At 36.8% G+C, this 20719-nt stretch overlaps 1 protein-coding gene across 4 annotated transcripts in view; it reads left to right on the forward strand.

Annotated features, from left to right (window-relative positions):
• CFAP54 (cilia and flagella associated protein 54) overlaps positions 1-20719 on the forward strand; it is a 295014-nt gene that overhangs the window by 19192 nt on the left and 255103 nt on the right. For 3 of the 4 annotated variants that reach the window (XR_013556674.2, XM_078449575.2, XM_078449576.2), the window contains exons 5-12: positions 783-841; positions 8018-8161; positions 9902-10015; positions 10139-10240; positions 14881-15079; positions 18099-18280; positions 18363-18528; positions 19443-19525. Coding sequence is in view for 3 of the 4 variants with exons in the window: in XM_078449575.2 (XP_078305701.2) it covers positions 783-841; positions 8018-8161; positions 9902-10015; positions 10139-10240; positions 14881-15079; positions 18099-18280; positions 18363-18528; positions 19443-19525 (1049 nt within the window). In the remaining variant the exon portion in view is untranslated. Of the gene's footprint in view, positions 1-782; positions 842-8017; positions 8162-9901; positions 10016-10138; positions 10241-14880; positions 15080-18098; positions 18281-18362; positions 18529-19442; positions 19526-20719 lie in introns of those variants that run through there. The other variant, XM_078449577.2, reaches the window with a different exon arrangement.

Below are 20719 nucleotides of genomic sequence, written 5' to 3' on the forward strand. Positions count from 1 at the left end.
TAGATCAGATATTTTATGGAAAATATTTAGACTACTTGTCATTATAATTACATGCCTTTTAAAGGTATGTTACCATCTTTGGGGTATGTTTATAGCACGATAATGTCCTTTGTATATAGAGAGATGTCTGGTGATGTTGTTCCCCATTCCTGCTCCAACTCTGCCAGTTTTCTAGCTTCTGGTATTTAATTAATGACCTGACAAAAAAAAATATCATACTTTAAATACGAGTTGGAAATGCTGTTTTTCACTGGAGTGCTTATACCTTAATAATGGGGCAAATATTATATGACACTGCAAATAAATAAAAAATAAATAAATTATATGTTTTGATTTTAAATTTTCATGAGTTTCTTTGCTTAGTATTATGCTATTTTGATTAAAGATATATTCTAATCTTATTTGGAGATAAATCTTTAGTTTTTCAATCATAGGGAAGCCATGGGAACCAACAGCATTTTGTATGAATTAATAAAACCACACGGTACCTAAATTATGCTACTAAAATATTCCTTTGTTCAATATATTTCAAAACTTATGCTTCCTTTCAAATGAGACTAAAAGATTCCTGTGGCAACTTACTTAAAATATGTTCAAATTAGTTCTTTTAATGATTTGGCTGCAAGTTACAAAAAAATTGTAACGATTATAAGCTCTCTATTATCAGACTTTCTCATGAGATCACTTGTTTTAGGGACTACAGACTTAAACAACAGAAATTGGAATACAAAATTGCCATTATTTAACTATAAAACATGTTAACAGTCTTTTTCTTCATCTAGGTACCATTTACATTTACACCATTTGCAGAAAACTGATGATCATAGGTCAGTCTTCCAAGGTATGAAATTCACTGACAAAATATCTTGCCTTGTATTTCCTGTTTTTCTCAAGACTTTTGTTAGCATTGAATGCTAAACAAAGGAAATCAGTGGATTATATAATAAAAGTTAATAAGTATATATTATATAGTTTTACTGTTCATACTTTTACTTTAACATGACCATCTGTAAAAATAAAAATCTAAAAAAAGACAATACCGTATTAATGAAAAAAAAAAAAAAGAAAGAATTCCTAAAATTGATAGGTAATCTCCAGTGTTCTCAGTCACTCAGACTAGTCATTACTTGTCAACTTGATACTGAACATCCCTCTGGTAACTATATCTTTAGGTAGGGTGACCATGCATCCTGGCTTGCCAGGACAGTCCTGGTTTATGTCTGTTTTCCTGGAGTAATTATTAATAGTGCTCCCTTTCACTCTTTAAAGTGTTCTGGTTTGGATAATAAACTATGGTTACCCTGTTTATGTATGATGCTATGGAGTTTGGACTTTGTTCTCCTTGAACAGCTTGGACTTTACTTATGGCCCACCTGCTAGTTGGGTGAATGAATGTACACCTAACCATTGGCCCAGTCATGAGCTGAGGGGAAGGGGCCTTTATTTCATAAGAAGAATCTCACTTACTAGAACTTACTGCTCAGTTTTAGCTTGAGGAAGTGGCTGACACTTCTATTGACTTCCCTTCAATGTTGGTAGCACTTGTGTGTGTAGGAGACATATTTATTCCCTGTGTCAGTGTCCGGTCATTAGAATATAGCCCAAGAAGGGAGAATATACTCCTGTTGAGACCATGCTTGAATTGTTTCTGGTTTCTGAAACATTCCTGCTTTATTTTTCTTTCCTGCATGCAAAACCTTATGCTGAATATTCTAACACTCAGGTCAGATACTTTTTTAAAAAAAATTATTTCTTCAAAATATAACCCAAGTATCTTAAAATTTGACAATTCTTAAAAAATACAAATGGAAGAAAAGATGCTTGCATGCTCAGTGCATAACATTAATTATGTGTTCTCTCTGTTTTGTTCCTCAAATTTAAAAGCTCTGTTACTGACAGTGACTTGAGCAAGCTCTGTGCCAGCATTTTGAATGTAAATTAAAATGAAGGGAGACTGTCTCATGAATAATGTAAATGTGGCCTACACACTATTCCAACAATTCTGCATTCAGTTCCAGATGATTTCCTAAAGAGAATTTGCATACTCCTGTTGCACTTGCTGTAGCAACAAATACTGCTTCACAGAACCATCATAGTTTGGTCTGCTACAGCATTTGTCTGCCAGAGCCTTGAAGGGCAGAGACATCTGTGCCAAAACTTAACTGTTAGTGTTTGTGCTTGTTAATGCTGAGAGAATTTTAGTTTAATGTCACAGTCATCTTAAAATGATTTCTTATTCAGATCCGATGTAAGACATCTCCTCTCCCCCTTATTGAACTTGAGCTTTTGTCTGACAAAATAAGGGCTGAAGGAGGACAGTTCTATGGCCCGAGTCTTGTGGGATAGGAATGGGGGCAAGTGAGAGATGCAAGAAATTTGGGGTGGTGGGTAGTTGTACAGTTAGCACTTGAAGATTGGAATGAGATTCTTTCAGTTTGTTCCCTATAATAAGTTTCAAGGAAATTAATAATTTTCATCTAGAAATTCCCAAACCCTCAGCTGGTGAGTTGATTCCTGAGCTGAGGCTATAAATGAACTTTATGGGTCCATTTAATGGGGACAAGTCCTTGGAGGTTCAGCCACATCTGAGTGCTTCTGGGTATGAGGGATCCCGATTCTGCAGCAATTTTAGAATTCAAGTCTGTTATAGCATACAACAGAAAGAGAAATAGACATGGGATCCTCAGGCTTTTCCCGTGTCACCCTAGAGCAATCTAAACTCCTATTCCTATAGGATCTAGGCATAATGGCTACCATTTGTTATTATTATTGAATCTCTACTATGTGTTAGGTCTGTGTGAAGGGCATATATAATGCTCACTATTGTCTTACGAGGTGGGCAATATCATCATCATCATTTATTGAATGAATGCCTACCATTTATCAGGTATGCTTCTGAGTACTTTCTTCACATATTATCTAATTTAATCCTCACACCACCACTTTGAGAAAGGTGCTATTATTAACTTCATCTTAAAGATGAAGAAGCTGAGGCTCAATGTCTCACATTTAGTTAGAGGTGTAGCTAAGGCCAATACTACACCGTACTGACTCTCAACACCATTAGAAAAGTGATTGCCTGGGGCGCCTGGGTGGCTCAGTCGGTTTGCCTGACTTCGGCTCAGGTCATGATCTCGCGGTCCGTGAGTTCGAGCCCTGCGTCGGGCTCTGTGCTGATGGCTCAGAGCCTGGAGCCTGCTTCGGATTCTGTGTCTCCCTCTCTCTCTCTGCTCCTCCCCTGCTCACACTCTGTCTGTCTCTCTCTCTCTAAGATCAATAAACATTAAAATTTTAAAAAAAGAAAAAAAAAAAAAGAAAAGTGATTGCCTATTGACTAAATTTAACCATGTCATGACCCATCCTATTTTGGTTCACCTAATCAAATGGAGGAGCCATGTAGGAGGGCTACTAGTTTTTGACATGACTCTGTATTCCTTAAGATGTTCTGAAGACCAGGACTGACCATGGGCTCTTCCCTAAATGGGAAACACTTGCTTTGGTGCTCAGACAGGCCACCAGCAAAACCTCCAGGAATGGAGGGAGACCAGGTTTCTGAAGCCTCTTTCCCTAAAGATATATGACAACTTCACTTTCATTTATGGTATAATCTAGTTTCTTCTGAGGCATTTAAAATTGTAGCACAGTACTCAGCAAACATTAAAGAATACAGTAGAATATATATTCATCCTTACAGTTGATATCTGTTTCATTTTACTATAAAATTGAAATAGTTTAGTAAAATCTGCGGCTTGAACAATTATTGTCAAATCATTCCATGTGCCATTACATAAACTTCAAACCCAAACTTTGAAATGCCTCCAGGTGTTGTCTTCCTCCAATGATCCACGCTGGTATAAATGATGCTGCAGTGCCGTCCTGTGGCTGAGCTGACTAATTGTGTGTGTGTTTCCTGCCCAACCTCTGAACCATGCTCTTGCTGGGCTCTTCTCACTGCATTTTTCAAAAATATTTTTCCCTTATGAAGAAAGCGGTTCTACTGAAATCATTTTTTTAAATTAATAGAAATAGTTCTTCCTAGCTTTTGAGAGCAAGAAAAAAAGCTACAAATCAAGATTTGTGGCTTTTTAAAAGTTTTTTTGAAATGGCTCTTCATCTTTAAACCTGAATGACAGTTTTCCAGAACCCCAAGTGGAATGATGGATTTTCAGAACTCCCGCTTTTTCAAGGCTGCCCCAATGTGGTGGAAGGAACGCTGCTGTGCTTGTAAGTCTAAAGACCTGAATTCTAGTCTCAGCTCTGTTGCTTACAAGCAGTTTAGCCTCTTGGAGTTAGATTAGGTCACTTTTAAGGTCCCTTGGGGCACTAAAATATGTGATTGGGGTGTTTTATTCTAAGTCTGAATATGAACTCAAATATAATGTGAGCAATTAGTGACTGAAGCTATTTTTATTTTGAAATGTGAAATTTCTAATATCAGGAATCCCAACGGGGTTTTGAAAAGACATGTGAGTTTAAAAGGGGAAAATTTATACATGGTTTAATCTCATACTCCCCAAATTGCAACAGTCCAAATGCAAAAATCCACAATGAGATTTTTGTGCTACAGATGTGAGAAAACTCCAGTTTTGATGACTGTTAATTCCACATCAGTTCACAGTTCAGCAAGGTTAGCAAACAACAACAGCAGCAAAAGCAGCAATAAAGCAACCCCGGACCCACTTAGTAGAGACGTAGTGTCCAGAAACAGGGACCAAAAGTTTCATTTAACTGTGGAGAAGTCATCACTCTAAAGGACATTGGCAACCTGGAGCAAAGCCACAGGAGACTAACCATGATGGAGAAGGGAAGAGCAGGTCTGGGATATATAAAAGCGCCCAGGAATGTTTATCCTGGAGAGAGAGCTGGGAGAGAAGACAGGAAGCATAGGTGTTTTTCAGGTCTTGGAAGGCTGTAACTTGGAAGTGAGTTTGGGGTGGTATTGTGCTATTCCAGAAGGTGTAACTAGGACCGAGGCCCTGAAGGTATATCAGGATGGTTCATTTCATTAATGAAGCACTTTTCATATTTAGAATTGTCTTCTGATACCATGTGACACATCCTTGTTACTAGAGGTGAGAACTCTGGGGCAGGGAAGGTATAGGACATCAGGTGGTGGTGCCAGTGATGTTGGTGGGCATGAAATTGGATAGGCTTTGGGCCCTTTGATTCTATGAATACTTGGCATGATTCCATATTTGGCACCATTAACTGAAACTTTTTAATGATGATCAGTCAAGAAATATTTATGTAATATTTACTATTACATGCCAGGTAGTTTTAGGAGATGGGGATATGGTGGTGAACAAGACCAACAAGGTCCGTTTCCTAAGTGAATTTACACTCCAGTGGGATGAGCTTAGTGGATAACCAAGACTATTACGATTCTGTGTCAAACTCTGATCTACTTCCAGCACTCTCTTTTCCTCTGGAATGAGAACTGACTAGGCAGGGGAGAATTCTGGACTTTCAGATTTCTTTCTCTTAGATGAGAACACTAAGATGCTTGCACATGTGTTGTATATACTGCCTTTGACAGCTCCAGAGATGGGAATAGGGTCTGAATGTTATCAGTGTTTTATCTATTTGTATTATTAAATACTACGTCAGTCTGGTGGGTTTGCTTTATACATATGAAGCTCCTGGATCATTTTGATGATTTGCCTTTTCAAGGTGGGTTTGACTTTTATAGACATATTTTTCCTTAATTACTTCCTCAATTATTGAAGGCCGAATTTGTTATTGGAAGAAGGACTTTATTCCATTGTTCACATTTATTATCATCATTTTCTTGAGAATCTTGAATACTTGTTAGTCTCCTGCAGTTGGTTCTGCTGACTTTAAGGCTGTTCATTGAATTCATTTAATAGCACTTGGGAATATCTGCTATGTACCTGGTACTCTTCTAGATGCTGGTGATATCTAATAATGGTGCTATTCCTATTTTCAAAGAGATTACAGTCTAGTTTTGGAATCACACACATGTGAGCATATTAGTGCAACTAAATGTAAAATATATATGTACATAAACATTTACATAAATTATATATATACGTGTATATATATGTATATATGTATATATGTATTATGTATATATGTATATATGTATTATGCACACCCATAATGCAATTATGGTATAGATGGAAATAAGGCAATAGTCATTTCTCTCTAGGGACATTGGGAGAATCTTCAACAACTGTTCTCTTTCCCCTCCTTATCTTGTTCCTCCACCCTCTCCTGCTCCACTTTCTCTTCACTGTGGTCACCAGAGTGAACACTTATGTGTGTAATGTGTTCCAAGCATTTAGCCTCTATTAACTCAATTAATCCTCAAACAATCCTATAAGATAGTCATTATACCTATCTTGCAGATGAAGAACCTTGACACATGGAGTTTAAATAAATTGTCCAAGGTAACACTGCTAGTCATGGAGGTAGTGTTTCAGCTTGGTCATATGGGGTGGGTGAAGGAGAGAACAGGGTAAGCAAAGACATGTGTATTTGGGCCACTAAGATGTTTTGTGGAATGGAAAGCATTTTGGAGTAGCTTTAAGTATATGACGTAGGATCAAGAGTAATGGAGGGAGGAGAAGGCAGGGACTAGGTAATGAATGGTGTGTGTGTGTGTGCCCTAGATAGGGTTGTACTTCACTGTATAGGCAATAGGGAGCCATGGGAGTATTCTAAACACAATTAGACAGCCCAGTTTGCATTTTAGAAAGCTAATATTGGGGCCACCTGGTTGGCTTAGTTGGAAGAACATGTGACTCTTGATCTCGGGGTCATGGGTTCGAGTCCCACATTGGGTGCAGAAATTACTTAAATAAATAAAAGTTAAAAAAAAGAAAGGTAATTTTGGTGGATATATTATATAAAATATATAAGGAAGGGGGCATATGAGAAGAACAAGGGTTGAGTGAGACCGAAGACAGGGAGACAAGTGAGGAAGTATCCTCATAGTCTAGGGAGACATGTGAGGACTTGCTTGGTCAAGGTCAATATTTCCATGGATACAATTTAGAATTTTATATTCTGAGATTTTTGGCTCAGATTCTTATTTTCATCTCAGTAACGTTTTTTACATTTACATGAGGAACATAGATGAAATTCTTTATATTCAATCAAGTGAAAGGTAATATAATCACATTAACTTTTGAGCTTTTGGAATAGTTTTGAAGAAAGAAAAAGATTGAAAATTTTTAACTGCAGGATACGTATAGTCAAGTAGTGTTTCCTGGTATAGAGTTTGTAGGAGGAGTATGTCCAAAAAGGGACATAAAGAATAAAAAGAATTACCAGTGGTTGAGGGGAAGCATATATTCCTACAACAGGCCAATGACCATGATGATCTTTCCCCACCATTTTGTTTCAAGTTGTACCTGGTAATAGGCACCATTTATGGGGTGCTTACAGTGTACCAAATAGCATCCTAGAATGTCATGTGCATTGTCTCCTTCTCCATAACAGCACTGCTACCATGTGCTAAAATACCTATTTTCAGATGAAAAAAAAAAATGAGGTCTGGAGAGGTAAAATGACACAGATACTAGGTGATAAAATTAGGATGGAAGCCCAGGTCTATTTGACTCCAATATTGGACTGTTTCTACTAAGTATCACAGGCGCTGGAGAGGAAGCCTTTTCCATCTCCCCTACCCTGCTATACTAGCTGATTTTCAGAAACATGCATTGGTTCCAGGCCAGGTAATAACAATTGCATTGTTAGAATTAGCTCCTAGACTGCTATTGACACTTGATAAATATAGATAAAAACAAGCTGGCTTCATAGGACTTTAGTAGCTAAGAAGGAAGATATTCTAAAATGACTCACTTGAGATTTTGAATTCTTTAAATTATTTTCTTTTTAAATGCTTGTTTTTTCTTGACTCACTATTTATGGTATTTTTGGTTTAAGTAGTCAGCAACTTGTGCTCACAACTTATAATCTGATTATATTAGATAAAAATCATCATTATTAGCTTAAAATGAAAATTTACTTGAGTGTGCTCTTTCTTCCTCAGGCCTTGGAATACCTCCTGTGGGCCAGTATGTGTATGGAGTTCTCGGTCCCGCTCCTGTCTGTCAGGTACCTGACATGGCGGGCTACTCTTTACACTGCCGTCTGCCAGTGCTATTATGACTGCCAAGCTGGCGTTCATGCAGAGGTAGGCCACTTGTCATTCTCAGCATCCCAGTATCGAAAATTACAAGTCATTAGCATTTTCTTGTTCAGATGCCCAGCAACACAAGCACAGACAGACAAAACCTGAAGAATTGCAGTGGAGCAAAGACGGAAGTCCCAGGGTGTACCTGCAGAAATGTGCTTGGCTTCCCCGTTCTATTGATCTCTTGCTCTACATTCTGCTCTCTCCTTTGCTCTTTGTTCACTTCCACCTCCTTGGACCCTTTTCTGAATATGATTTCTGATATCTTTCCTTCCCCGTTGAATTCTTTCACACAAGTCACTCTTCTTCCCTATTTAGTTTTGCATTCTATGCCCCCTGCAATCCATTTGTCTTGCTTTTCTCTGCTTCCAGATGCCATTTAATACACCCCCCCCCCTTTTTTTTTTTGTTTTTCTTCTTTTCCTGTATATCTTTTAGACCGAATACTTGAAATGTAACTTAACTTTTAGGGGTTTCTATTAGCCTATGTGGCACCTCTGTGTAAATGAAAAGCACCCTTTTCTACAGTACATGGTACTTAGCTTGTCAGTGGATGAGGGCTTGGTGAGAATTAGAAGTAGGCACCCCTTCCCGTAGGCCAGCACATCCCTGCACCAGTGTATATGGTCTGGTGAGTGCAGAGGATTTCAGCCTTCACTTAACCTCTTGGCTGGAAGTCTGAGCAGGACAGAGCTTTACGGTTATACAAATCTTTTTTCGTATCCTGTTGACAATCATCTGGCCAGTTAATGGCTCCTTTACATTTGGTTTTTCCTGCCCAAACTAATTCTGAGGGATTGGATGGTAGTGGCCCATCCTGAATAGCCTAGTATAACCCTTGTGGGAGACATTTTCTAGCCCAGGATGCGTTCTAGAAACTACTCACCATACATGTACAGTTAGTTATAGTGTACTAGGGGTGGCATATTTCTGTAGCTATTAGAATTGTCGGCGAATGGAACATATACATAGTTTTGACTGTTTGATTCCTATTGGAATTCTTCCTTATTGGAAAATTTAACTGTTCATGTATGTTATTATGTCTGGAAGCGTCTTCAGGAAAAAATTTTAAATTATAGATAACGTATTTCAAAGAAATGGTAAAATAAATTACATAAATTGACCTGTTTTGTTACTATCTCTAGAGAATTATAATAATGGTGATCTGATTAAATAAGCAGGCTTCCTTCCTTCCTTCCTTCCTTCCTTCCTTCCTTCCTTCCTTTTTTCCCTCAGATATTAATAAATACTTCCTACATGCTGGCTACCAGAGATACAAAAATAAATAAGATCCTTAAAGGGCCTCACAATTTAGTGACAAAGTGAATAGTTGAATACATAATACAGCATGCTTTAGTAAGGTTAAGATTTAGGGTAGAGCACTGAGGAGGGGCGTGTGTTTATGTGTGTGTGTGTGTGTGTGTGTGCATGTGTGTATGCAATGACAGAAAAGTGATAATCTATATGAAGCTACAGAATTTGGCTTTCCTTATTTTTTTGATTTTCTTGATTCATAAAGTTAGCATATCTGACAGTTTATTGACTTTAGACCTGCAGAATTTGGGGATGCTTGTAGGAAATGATTGATGATATACTTACAGTGTTGTAAGGAGTTAGCATCAACAGAGTTTAATTCACCAATTAGCTCAAATATCTGGGAGACTAAAACATACGGTCTTGATGCATTTTTGATCACTATACTCTCACTTATTATGGATTAATTTTTTTAATCACGTATAGGCATTTGCTCGGCGTGCTTTAGCTAAAATTGATGAGTTAAGGCAACTGGAATTAATGAGTTCCTCACAATCGCAGGAAGAATCCAGAAGATACTATAGAGAGGCCACCATAAAGGTATAAACATTTCATGAAATAAAAGAAATTGACTGCACTATACAGTTGATTAAGTACACAATATTAGTGGTTGAGAAGTGCATCCCATTGTTACCTCATATTTAATTCTTCTTTTTGAGATAGATGGCAGTGATGATCTTCAAAAGAGGAGTATTTGAATCTAGAAGGAAACACAAAGGTTTGTTTAGACCAAAGATAAGAGTGAACCTAAGGGAAGCTCAAACTGTAAGTCTAAGAACGTCTTCTCTTGTTCAGACTCTTTTTGCAGTGTATTTGTGTTAACCCTCTATCTTTTAGGTCTGGTCACTCAGTATTAAATCCTGCACCCTGTTCCCTGCACCAGTGGCAAATAGAAGAAAGCCTTCCCACTGTGGGCATGGCCTCACTTCATAGCTTTCTTAAAGCTTTTGTGCCTTCACACAATCCCACTTTTGCAACTTTAAAGGGCAAGAGGCAGAAGAGCCTGGGAAAGGTTCAAATGTACACACTTTGAGTGGTGCCACAGTGATCTTTGTCTTTGATTCCTTGTTGTTGGCTTAGGGGCCTCTGAGGTTGGCGAGAAGGTGGAGGGACCTTTGGGACTGTTTATGAGCTAGGCTACACCATAGCAATAAACAACCCCCATATCTCAGTGACTTACAATAACTGTTTATTTCCCACTGGCATCATACTTATTATAGTTATCAGGGGGCTGTGCTCATGACTGCCACTCAGGGCCAAATTGAGCAGAAGCCCTCATTTCAAAACTTGCTGGTCATTCTGCCATGGGGGATATGAGAAAGCTCTGGAGAATCTTGTACAGGCAATAATGCCCAGCATGGAAGGGACAGCAGTCTCTACTCACATGTTCAAACTCATCACATGGCTTTCCTGGTCACAAATGTGTTTGACCAGCAGCGCTAGGGCTGTTGGGGATGGAGACTGGGACACAGTTCTGCCTTTTGGGGCCCTCTGCCCTTTCTCCCTCCTGCCATTTCCTTCTCCCACTGTCTTGCCCTTGCTTTTCTGAATCTCACTATCTCTTAAGGCTCAGTTCTTTTTTTTTTTTTTTTTTCTTTGAAGCTGTTGTAGATAGCTGTAAATTCTTCTGTGAACTTCTTTGTAGGGACTGAAAATGAAAGTGAGGGGGAAGATGAGCAGTTTCTGACAGGAGAGTGGTAGACTCTCAGAACCTGAGAAGAACTTAAGAAATCATCTGATTCAGTCCTTTCCTATTACATATGGGAAAATAAATCCCAGAGTATTTAAATTATGGCCTCAAGGTCACAGAGGAAGCTAGTGGCAGCACTGGAAGCAGACCCCAGGTCTCTGGTTCAGTGCTTTCTCACTACTCCAATAACTGCTGCTCTCTTAACTCATTTCTTCTTATAACATTTAGGAGCAATTATTTATTTATTTTTTCTCTTAATATCTAATTAAGATCTCATAATATCTAAATACAATTATTATTTGGGCATGGTAGCTTTCTAGTGTGACTATGATATGTTGACTACTGAGCCCAGAAGTACATTTCATACATCCTTTTAAAATCGTGTCCCTTACTGACCAATGGTGTATAATTTGTGCAGGTGGTGACTTCCAAATTATAGCTAATTCCTTGGATGGGCTGTGGAACCGCCTACATCTGGTATTGTTGAGTAGTGATGCTCTGTAGCATTTGTAAGAGAGCAGGGGGTAGTGTTTTGTTTTTTTTTCTGACTAGCAACTTTTCTTTTTCTGAGCAAACCAAATTCAAGTATCCAAAGCCATAAGATTGTCGTTAATTAGCATAATATTATGCTTTATAATCATCCTGGTATAAAAATTAAATATATTTTCAAAGAAAAATGTTTAAAATTCTGTATAACATTACATTAAAAACACATCTATTTCTGGTTTCCTTTAAGATGATTATTTTATGGAAAGGTCTGGTAGTATATCTTTTTAGAAAAAAAGTTGTAATGTTTAGTTGGCAGTTTCCATAGGGAATAGTCAATATATCCTTTTTAAAAAGTCATCAGTATTTGCAGTACTTGACATATTTTGCAGAATGTTCTGTTCTATATATATGAAATAGTTTTATTATATGCCTATAAAAGAAATTAATTTCAATATGCATTAAATCTGTTTTATAAAACATTTCTTTGAATTTGTAAGTCCATTGTGAACTCACACTTAATCATTTTTGTTTTTTTGTTTTGTTTTGCTTTGTGTTCTTTTAGAGAGAGAGAGAGAGAGAGTATGGGTGGGAGAGAGGGACAGAGGAGGCAGAGGGAGAGAGAGAGAGAGAGAGAGAGAGAGAGAGAGAGAGAATCTTAAGCAGGCTTCATGCTGAACGGGCTTGATCCCACAACCCTGGGATCATGACCCGAGCCGAAATCAAGAGTCGGATGCTTAACCGACTGAGCCACCCAGACACCCCAATCATTTTGACTTTAAAGGATTCCTTTCAAGCACCATTAATCCATACTCCTAGTGATTGACTGTTTGGGATTCATTCAATAAATATTTTTAAAGTACCTGCTGTATGTACAAGGTAGGTAGAAGTTACATTCTTACAGAGAAATTACATAATACATAAGTATAGTAATTATTGCTTGTGATAAGTATTAAGAAGGAAATAATGATAGAGATTAAATGAATTACATGTAAAGCCCTTAGAATGTTTCTAGCATGTAATAGATCCTCAGGAGTATTAGCTATTAGTTATTTTTTCATTCATTCATTTAACAGAATGTACCAAATGCCTACTGTGGTTACAAGTATGGGAAAATATAGAAAAGCAATGTCACAGGTCTGTCTTTTTGAATGGCCTTGGAGTAAAGAGCAGGATTTGACTGGACAGGAAGAAGAGAAGAAAACATTCTAAGTTAAGGACCAGAGCATGATCATAGCTTGGAAACAAGAGCAAACAACGTTTATTGGGGGACAGAAATTAAGCTTGACTGGGCTAAGTGTGTTATGTTGGAGAATTAGCATAATACATCTAATGGAGTAGATGTCATAGAAATCATAGTATTTAGAAGTGGAACAGACAATCTGGATCTTACCATTTAGTTTCTCAACCATCCTGATGTTTTTAAAGATGGCATAATATACTTGATGCAGTTTTGTACCATAATTTGTCAAATTTTTTTATTACTATTTAAAATTTTAGTTGTTTCCAGTTCTTTGTTATTATCGATATTGAAGTAATCAACATCTTCAAGTATGTTATTTTTTTCTTTTATTTCCTGTGGACAAAATTCAAGGTGTAGGATTTGAATCAAAGGATACAAGCATCTTTATTTCTTTTGATATATATTCCCAAATTGATTTCTGAAATAGGTACATAAGGTACAACCTGTATGTACCAATTTCACCACAAGCTGTTATCATTTTGATATTATTCTTAATTTTTAAAATAATTCTGTTTTTATAAAATGGCTTATTTTAACTATTTCTGTTATCCACCTTTCCCATATTTTTGTGATTACTCTTTTTATTTCCTTTTTCTGTGAATTATCTTCCACAGTTTTTGATCATTTATCTACTAGAGATTTTAATTTTTAAAATACACTTGAATGATTTCATTGCTTTTATAGACATTAATATCTTGCTTGTCAGGCTTGGCAACCCACTGTTTTTTTATTGCCTTAAATCTTTGTTATAGATTTTTTAAATATTTATATTTTAAAATGTTTACTTAGTATTCTTCTACAGCTCTGATAAATAATCTATTTCACTTTTTGATAGTTTTTCTATATTTCTAAAAACAATTTAACTATAATCTTTGGGTTTTATCATTTTATTTTGAATACTTCTAATTATTAGGAAGTTTATTATGCTTTTAAGTATAATTTTTAAAAGCTCTGTTTTAATCTACAATAAAAATCTTAGAGGAAACCCTTACCTCTGTTTGTAAATAAAGAGAGGCAAGGGCATGAAGTTCAAGTTTTACTGAGGTTTTTAACATATCAGTTGACCTATGGATCGAAAAGGCATAGAAACTAATGAGTAGAGAAGTTGGTTTGTGGAAAAATAGTCCAAAGCAGCTTTAACCCTGTTTATGTTTTTCTGCCTTTCTGACTTTGCTCCCAAAAGAGGAGAGAAGCAGGGGAATCATGGGGAATATGACGGGTATCTTCTAACTGGACATGGATTCTAGAAAAGCTGAGCAGAGTTACCTCTCTTGTTTACTGGTAATCTAAATACAAAAAATAGATCAGTTGTTGGAGGAGTATAGAAGCAAGCCATTGGCAGAAGGGGAAATTGTTCTGGGATGATACAAAGCAGAGTGGCTGGGAATTCATACAGGGCTCAAACAGTTATTAGCTTATTAGTATACAGCTGGTCAACTCTTCTTTATTTAACTACCACGAGACCTGTTATTTATATTGTAAAATATTGTTTCTAATTTGGGTTTAAGGACCTTCGGCATTGGAATTTCCTGCAGTGCTGATGAAAAGTGTTCCACCTAGACCCACTGAATCTCAGGATTTGGTCTGTGAATCTAAAAAGCACCCCTGAGAGATTCCTAGGCAACCAAAGTTTGAGTATCAGTTCCTAAAGGCTGTAATTAAGGTAACACAAGGCATATGGAGATTGATGTTGCCCTAATAAAAAGACAATAATAAACAGCCTTTTAATGCTGCCTTGGAAACACAAACATAAAGAAATAGCAGTCTTTGATGTAATGGCAGCATGACAGAAACTTTAATGGAATCTGGAGAGACACCTCAAAAACGAAAACCATAAAAGCAGCTGTCTCATTCATAGGCCATCCACTCTCTCCTTTAGCACTTGTAGCACGAATGAAGCATGCCTTACTTATCTTGGCTTGTAATATTAAACATTTTAGAACTTTAAAGAAGAGGACTGTGTGTTTTGTTTTGTTTTTATTCCAGTTGCCATGGCCACGTACTGTCACAGAGCGGTTGTTGGATGAGATGTTTGATAGCACCGCATCCCGGTTTCTGGCTGTCTTAGAAGCTCTTTCTGATTCAAATAGGCGTACTCTACAAACTGGACCTATTGTTACAGATGAAGTAGAAGTTCGTGATGTTGTCTCAGAACTGTTTATGGCAGGAAAAGAACTTTTAATAAGTAAATAATTTGTTAAAATGACATTTTATGGTAGAACTTGAAAAACAAAAATTTTAGTATCGTATTCCACATTTAAGAAACTGATAACCAATTTTTATCAATCTTAAATTCAGCAATATTGCTAAACTCAATTGCTAATTTAAATAATTTATTAGATTTTCTTTTGGATTTATTTGGGTGTATGATCATCTGTGGATAATGACAATTATATTCTTTCTTTCCAATTCTTAATCTTTTAATTTCTTTTTTCTTGCATTTCTTGACTTATTGCACTGGATAGGATCTCCAATAAAACATGAAATGGAAATGGCGATAGCAGATATCCTTGTCTCATTCACGATCTCACATGGAAAGCTTTCAACATTTTACCATTAGTTTGATGTTTGCTGAAGGATTTTTTTAGATGCCTTTTTTCAGATTAAGGAAGTTTCTTTCATTCTTGGTTTACTGAGTTTTGTTTGTTTGACTTTAATCCTGAATAGTTGTTTAAATTCATCAGAAGCCTTTTCTGGATTTATTGAGTTGATTGAATGGATTTCTATTTCATTTCTATTAGTGTGGTAAATTACATTGATTGCCTATCTAATTTTTATCCACCCTATATTTTTGGAATAAACCTAATGTGGAGGTGAGGATTCTTCTTTTTTTAAATGTTTGTTTATTTATTTTGAGAGAGAGAGAGAGAGAGAGAGAGAGAACACATGTGCATGAGAAGGGGAGGGCAGAGACAGAGGGAGAGAATCCCAAACGGGCTCTGCACGACCAGATGTGGGGCTTGAACTCACAAACAGTGAGATCATGACCTGAGATGAAATCAAGAGTCAGATACCTAGCTGACTGAGCCACCCAGGCACCCCATGCTTTTTAAGACAATAAATATACTATTAAACCTTTTCCCTCATCCTTCCCATTTTTCAATACTTGTTTCTAAATTCATTTCTTTTTGCTCAAATACAAACTCTAAGAACTTTGAAATAGTTTAGCTGGATATAATATTTTGCTTCAAAGTTGGTTCCTTTTAGAATTTTAAAGACATTTCTCCATAGTCTTGCATATGGTATTGAGACGTCTCTCAGTTTAAATCCTGTTGTTTTATAGATTTAGCTTTTGTAATGCCCTCTTTACTGTGATATTCTCACATTTTGTTATATTAGGCCAAGGGGTGGGTTTTGTAATATAGCAAGTACTTTGAGGTCTTAGATCTTTCTTTCATTTTTCATGTTATTTCTTTGTTCCTTCCCCTTACGTTTACTTTTGAAAAATTCTCTGATGGTCCTAATAGGACCATCAGATGTTATCACATCCACTCTCCATATCTTATTTATTTTATTATTTTAATTTCTTTACTCCTTTCTATTGCCTTCTGAGAAGGTTCTTCAATCTGACTTTCCTGGTCACTCATTTGTTCTTTGGTTCTTGCTATTCTACTCCATTCATCTATTGAATTTTTGGTTTTCACAATAAAATAATTTATACTTAGTTCCTGTTTGATTCTTTTTCACAGTAGTTTATTCTTACTTCATGTTTCTAAAGTAATATCTTATTTCCTTAAGAGAATAAACTAAGTGTTCACTTCTTATCCTTTTTTCTGTTTCCTCTGGTAAAGGATGTTTTCATTTGTGGTCTTTGTTTCAAGGTTTTTGTGCTTTCAACTTTATTTTTTCATGAACTTACCTTCTATTGCCTTGGAACAGTTACCTGACTTGTCCACAGTGTCTACCTGGAAGGAGAGGTAAAACCTAGACCTTAGCATGTGTACTTTCAAGTGAGTTTAGTGTGTCTGTGTGTGTGTGTGTGCACATATGTGCGTGGGTGTGGACCTGCACCTGTATGCCCATTTGAGGACAGTGAGTGTCCACGGTTTGGGCTCATCTCCTTTTCATGGGGAAAATACAAGATCTCAGGTGAGAGTTTCTTCACCCAAACTTGAAAATTTACTATTACCTGTACCGATCTTTTCCACTGTCTCTCATTAAAATGGAAGGGATATTCCTTCTCTTCCATTTGAAGTTATTTATTTATTTATTTATTTATTTATTTATTTATTTATAATGTTTATTTTTTTTGAAAGAAAGAGAGAGTGAGAGTGAGCAAGGGAGGGGCAGAGAGAGAGAGGGAGAGAGAGAATCACAAGCAGGTTCTGCACTGTTAGTGCAAAGTCTGATGCGGGGCTCAAACTCATGATCTCGAGATCATGACCTGAGCTGAGACCAAGAGTCGGATGCCCAACTGACCAAATCACCCAACTGCCCCCTTTTTGAAGTCTTTTAGCCTAATCTATCCAAACTGCCCCTTTATCCCATGTCCTCTTTCAGCTTCCTCCCTGTATTTCTTCCTTTTATTATAGTCAGAAATGCTCTGTTTCCACTGTTCTCAATTCTTTCCTTCCTACTTATACAGCCTTCATCCCTCTGTCCTCAGCTATCTACTGAAAATGTCATGGATAACTTCCTTTTTGTTCAGTCCAAGGGTCACTTCTGAGTACTTTCTTCCTTTACTCTCTGCAGTGTTTGTTACTGTGTGATACTCCTTTCTAAACACTTTTCTTTGCAGCCTTTTCTCCCTCTGCCCTTCTCTTACATGTTGGTGTTCCTAATTCTCCTGTCCTAGGAAGCTGTACATTGCCCATGGCTGATTCTGTTGTTTACTATGGATATATAAAGATGACTCTAATGCTGTATCCCTACTTGTACTATCTAACTTCCTAGTTGACTAGTTAAAACTCTTGCTAATTCTCTGTTTTTGAGATTCCATGTTCCTTCCTTTGGGTGGCTGTCCTTGACCACTCTCCTACCCCAAACCCATGTTCAGTGCCTTTCTTATTTGTCCCCATCGCACCCTATATTTATTTCCCTGCTAAGATTTCTTGTTTCCCCACCACAGTGTAAGCTCGGTGAAGACATGGATTGTGTTTTCTTCTTTTCCATTGTTTCCCTAGTGCCTGACAGTCTGATAGTTAGTATTTAGAAAATATTTCTTTGCATGAATGACATTCAAACCTCTCTCTTCCCTTTTCTAGTGTCAAATACTGGTGCAGATGGAATGCTTGATTTTCCACAAACATCTCTTCTGCAACTTATTATGAAAGGAAAAAATGTTATTTCTATAGATGCTGCTGTGAAATTTGTAAAACTAGCTTTTACTTATGAGGAATGGAGTTTATTTGAATCTTCAGCTGGGCAGCTTATTGATTTTCTCCAGGTGATATATACAAAACCAATAATTTGTTTTTATTTTGTTAAGATGCCTTTAAATTATTAATTGTGGAATTTGCTTCTCTTAGAGGCAGGATGATCCAGAGTCAAAGAAAGCAGAAAAGGATTTAACTCTTCTAATTGCAATAGAACCTTTAATCAATGTAAAGAGAAACAAAGGTATGGTCTTTCCCATGGAAAACTACAAAGAAGGACAGTCAGCTCAAATTTATGTTAAAAAAATCGGTTTTCATGGTAAGTATTTATTTGCCTTTTTGAAAAATTAAAATTTTTATCTGATAAAATGTGCTCTTTATAGGTGAAGTGAAAGAAAGAATGTTCAAAGCAGAGGAAACAGGAGGTGCAAAGGCCCTGAAGCAAGAGTGTGTTAATTGTTGAAGGAATGGCAAGGGGGTGTGTATGGCTGGAGCGCACTGGTGGTGCTGGTGGAATTTGAGAATGTGGTAGGAAATGAGGTCAGAGAAATAGCCGGGTGCCAGATGCTGCAGACTCCTATGCCTTCTAACGATGCTGGCTTTTATTCTGTGTGATGATTTTGAGTAGATGAATAAGGCTCTACTTAGCTGGTACCTTGTTGGTAAATGAGAGACCAGCAGGGCAGTAAGTCATATGCCATCAGTTCACTTTGGCAAGGGAAGATTTGGTGGTCTTCTATCTTTTTTTAGTAGGGGGAGTTTTTCATTCCAACATTTTAAAAGTTATTGTGTATAGAACTGCAAATCTGCAGCCTCTATTTTCAGACCAACGAGGATGATTTAATCTGTTTTTTTATGTTTTATGTTTCATGGCTGTTCAGTTGCAATAAATAATTTGTACTAAGTAATGATATACATATTTTTTAGTGGTTTCTGAATAGATAATTCTGTTATTTTTATTTCAACTGCCATATTTTACACGTGTTTTAATATTACAAGCCTTTTCAATTCTATTTTGGATGTAGTTGGCATACAGATTGCAGATTAATGATAATAGTCTATTTTAATTGCATTAAAGCCCACTTAGATTAGTTTTCATGTAGAAGCATTTAAAGAGTCTTATTGACGTGATATTTGCCCAGATACCATTCATGTCATTTTGTAGAATTTCTGTGTTTTTCTGCCTTTTCTACTTGAAATTTTTAATTGATTTTTCTCTACTTTATGAATTAGATACTTGTAAGACTTATGGATATTCAGAAGACATTTTCCACTTGGCAGCAACCTTGTACTCCTGTGTCTGTGCCTCTCCCCAGGTGAAATTGCTTTTTGGGATAGATTGTAATAGTGTTGAAGGAGGCCATTATACCTAATTGAAAGCCAGATCTAAAATATCACAGGAATTGCACCTTGCCAAAATTCTATGTTGTTTAACCATTAAGTAAGAGATTGAGTTAAAGCCTGACTTGTGATTTTTAAAAAATGTTTGTTTATTTTGAGAGAGAGAGTGTGTGCAAGCAGGGGAGGGGCAGATAGAGGAGGAGGAGAGAGAATCCCAAGCAGGCTTCATGCTGTCAGCACTCAAACTTACGGGGCTCAAACTTGCCAGCCTTGAGATCATCACCTGAGCCAAGATCAAGAGTTGGACACTTAATCAACTGAGCCACGCAGGTGCCCGTGACTTGTGATTTTAAGTCTCTTTTGATAATAAGTCCTTTTGTTCCTTTTTGGAAAATTACTAGACTCACTATGTTTCTAATAATGAGGGAAGTGAGGTAGTGGTTTTAATTAGAGTTAACATTCTTAATGAAATACGGCTTTCCAGTCCATGAATACAAACCCTGGTTATTTGGAGTCACTTTGCACACAATGGCCAGTATTCAGAAATGATGATTTGTGGGTATGAATGCTTAAGTAAAACTGGAAGAACACTGGTATTAAAACTCAATTCCAGGGATCCTCAGGGCTTTGCTGAAGTTCCTCAGGAGCTCAGCACTGGTTAGTAACATCCTACCTTTTTAAATTAGTTTTATATACAGTGTTGAGATGGAATTTCATTTGAAAATTTGGTTTTACTGTTATAAAAAAATGTTTGAAAACCACAATGATAGAGCATTGTATTATCTTTTATTCAGGTAAGTGCAACTACACTGAGGAACTTGACAAGTTCCCCTGTTATCTTTTGCATTTTTCTGGGTTTATTAAATACTTGTGACAGACATTTAATTTTTGAAAGAAAGGTACAGTAAAACCTTGGTTTGTGAGCATAATTCATTCTGGAAATATGCTTGTCATCCAAAGCACTTATATATCAAAGCGAATTTCCCCATAAGAAATAATGGAAACTCAGATGATTCATTCCACAACCCCAACATATTCATATAAAAATGATTACAATGGTAATGCAAGCTGGTGCAGCCACTCTGGAAAACAATATGGAGGTTCCTCAAAAAACTAAAAATAGAACTACCCTGTGACTCAGCAATTGCACTAGTAGGCATTTATCCACG

The sequence above is a fragment of the Panthera onca genome, chromosome B4 (genome assembly GCF_046562875.1).
Source record: "Panthera onca isolate mPanOnc1 chromosome B4, mPanOnc1 haplotype 2, whole genome shotgun sequence".
Lineage (NCBI taxonomy): Eukaryota > Metazoa > Chordata > Mammalia > Carnivora > Felidae > Panthera > Panthera onca.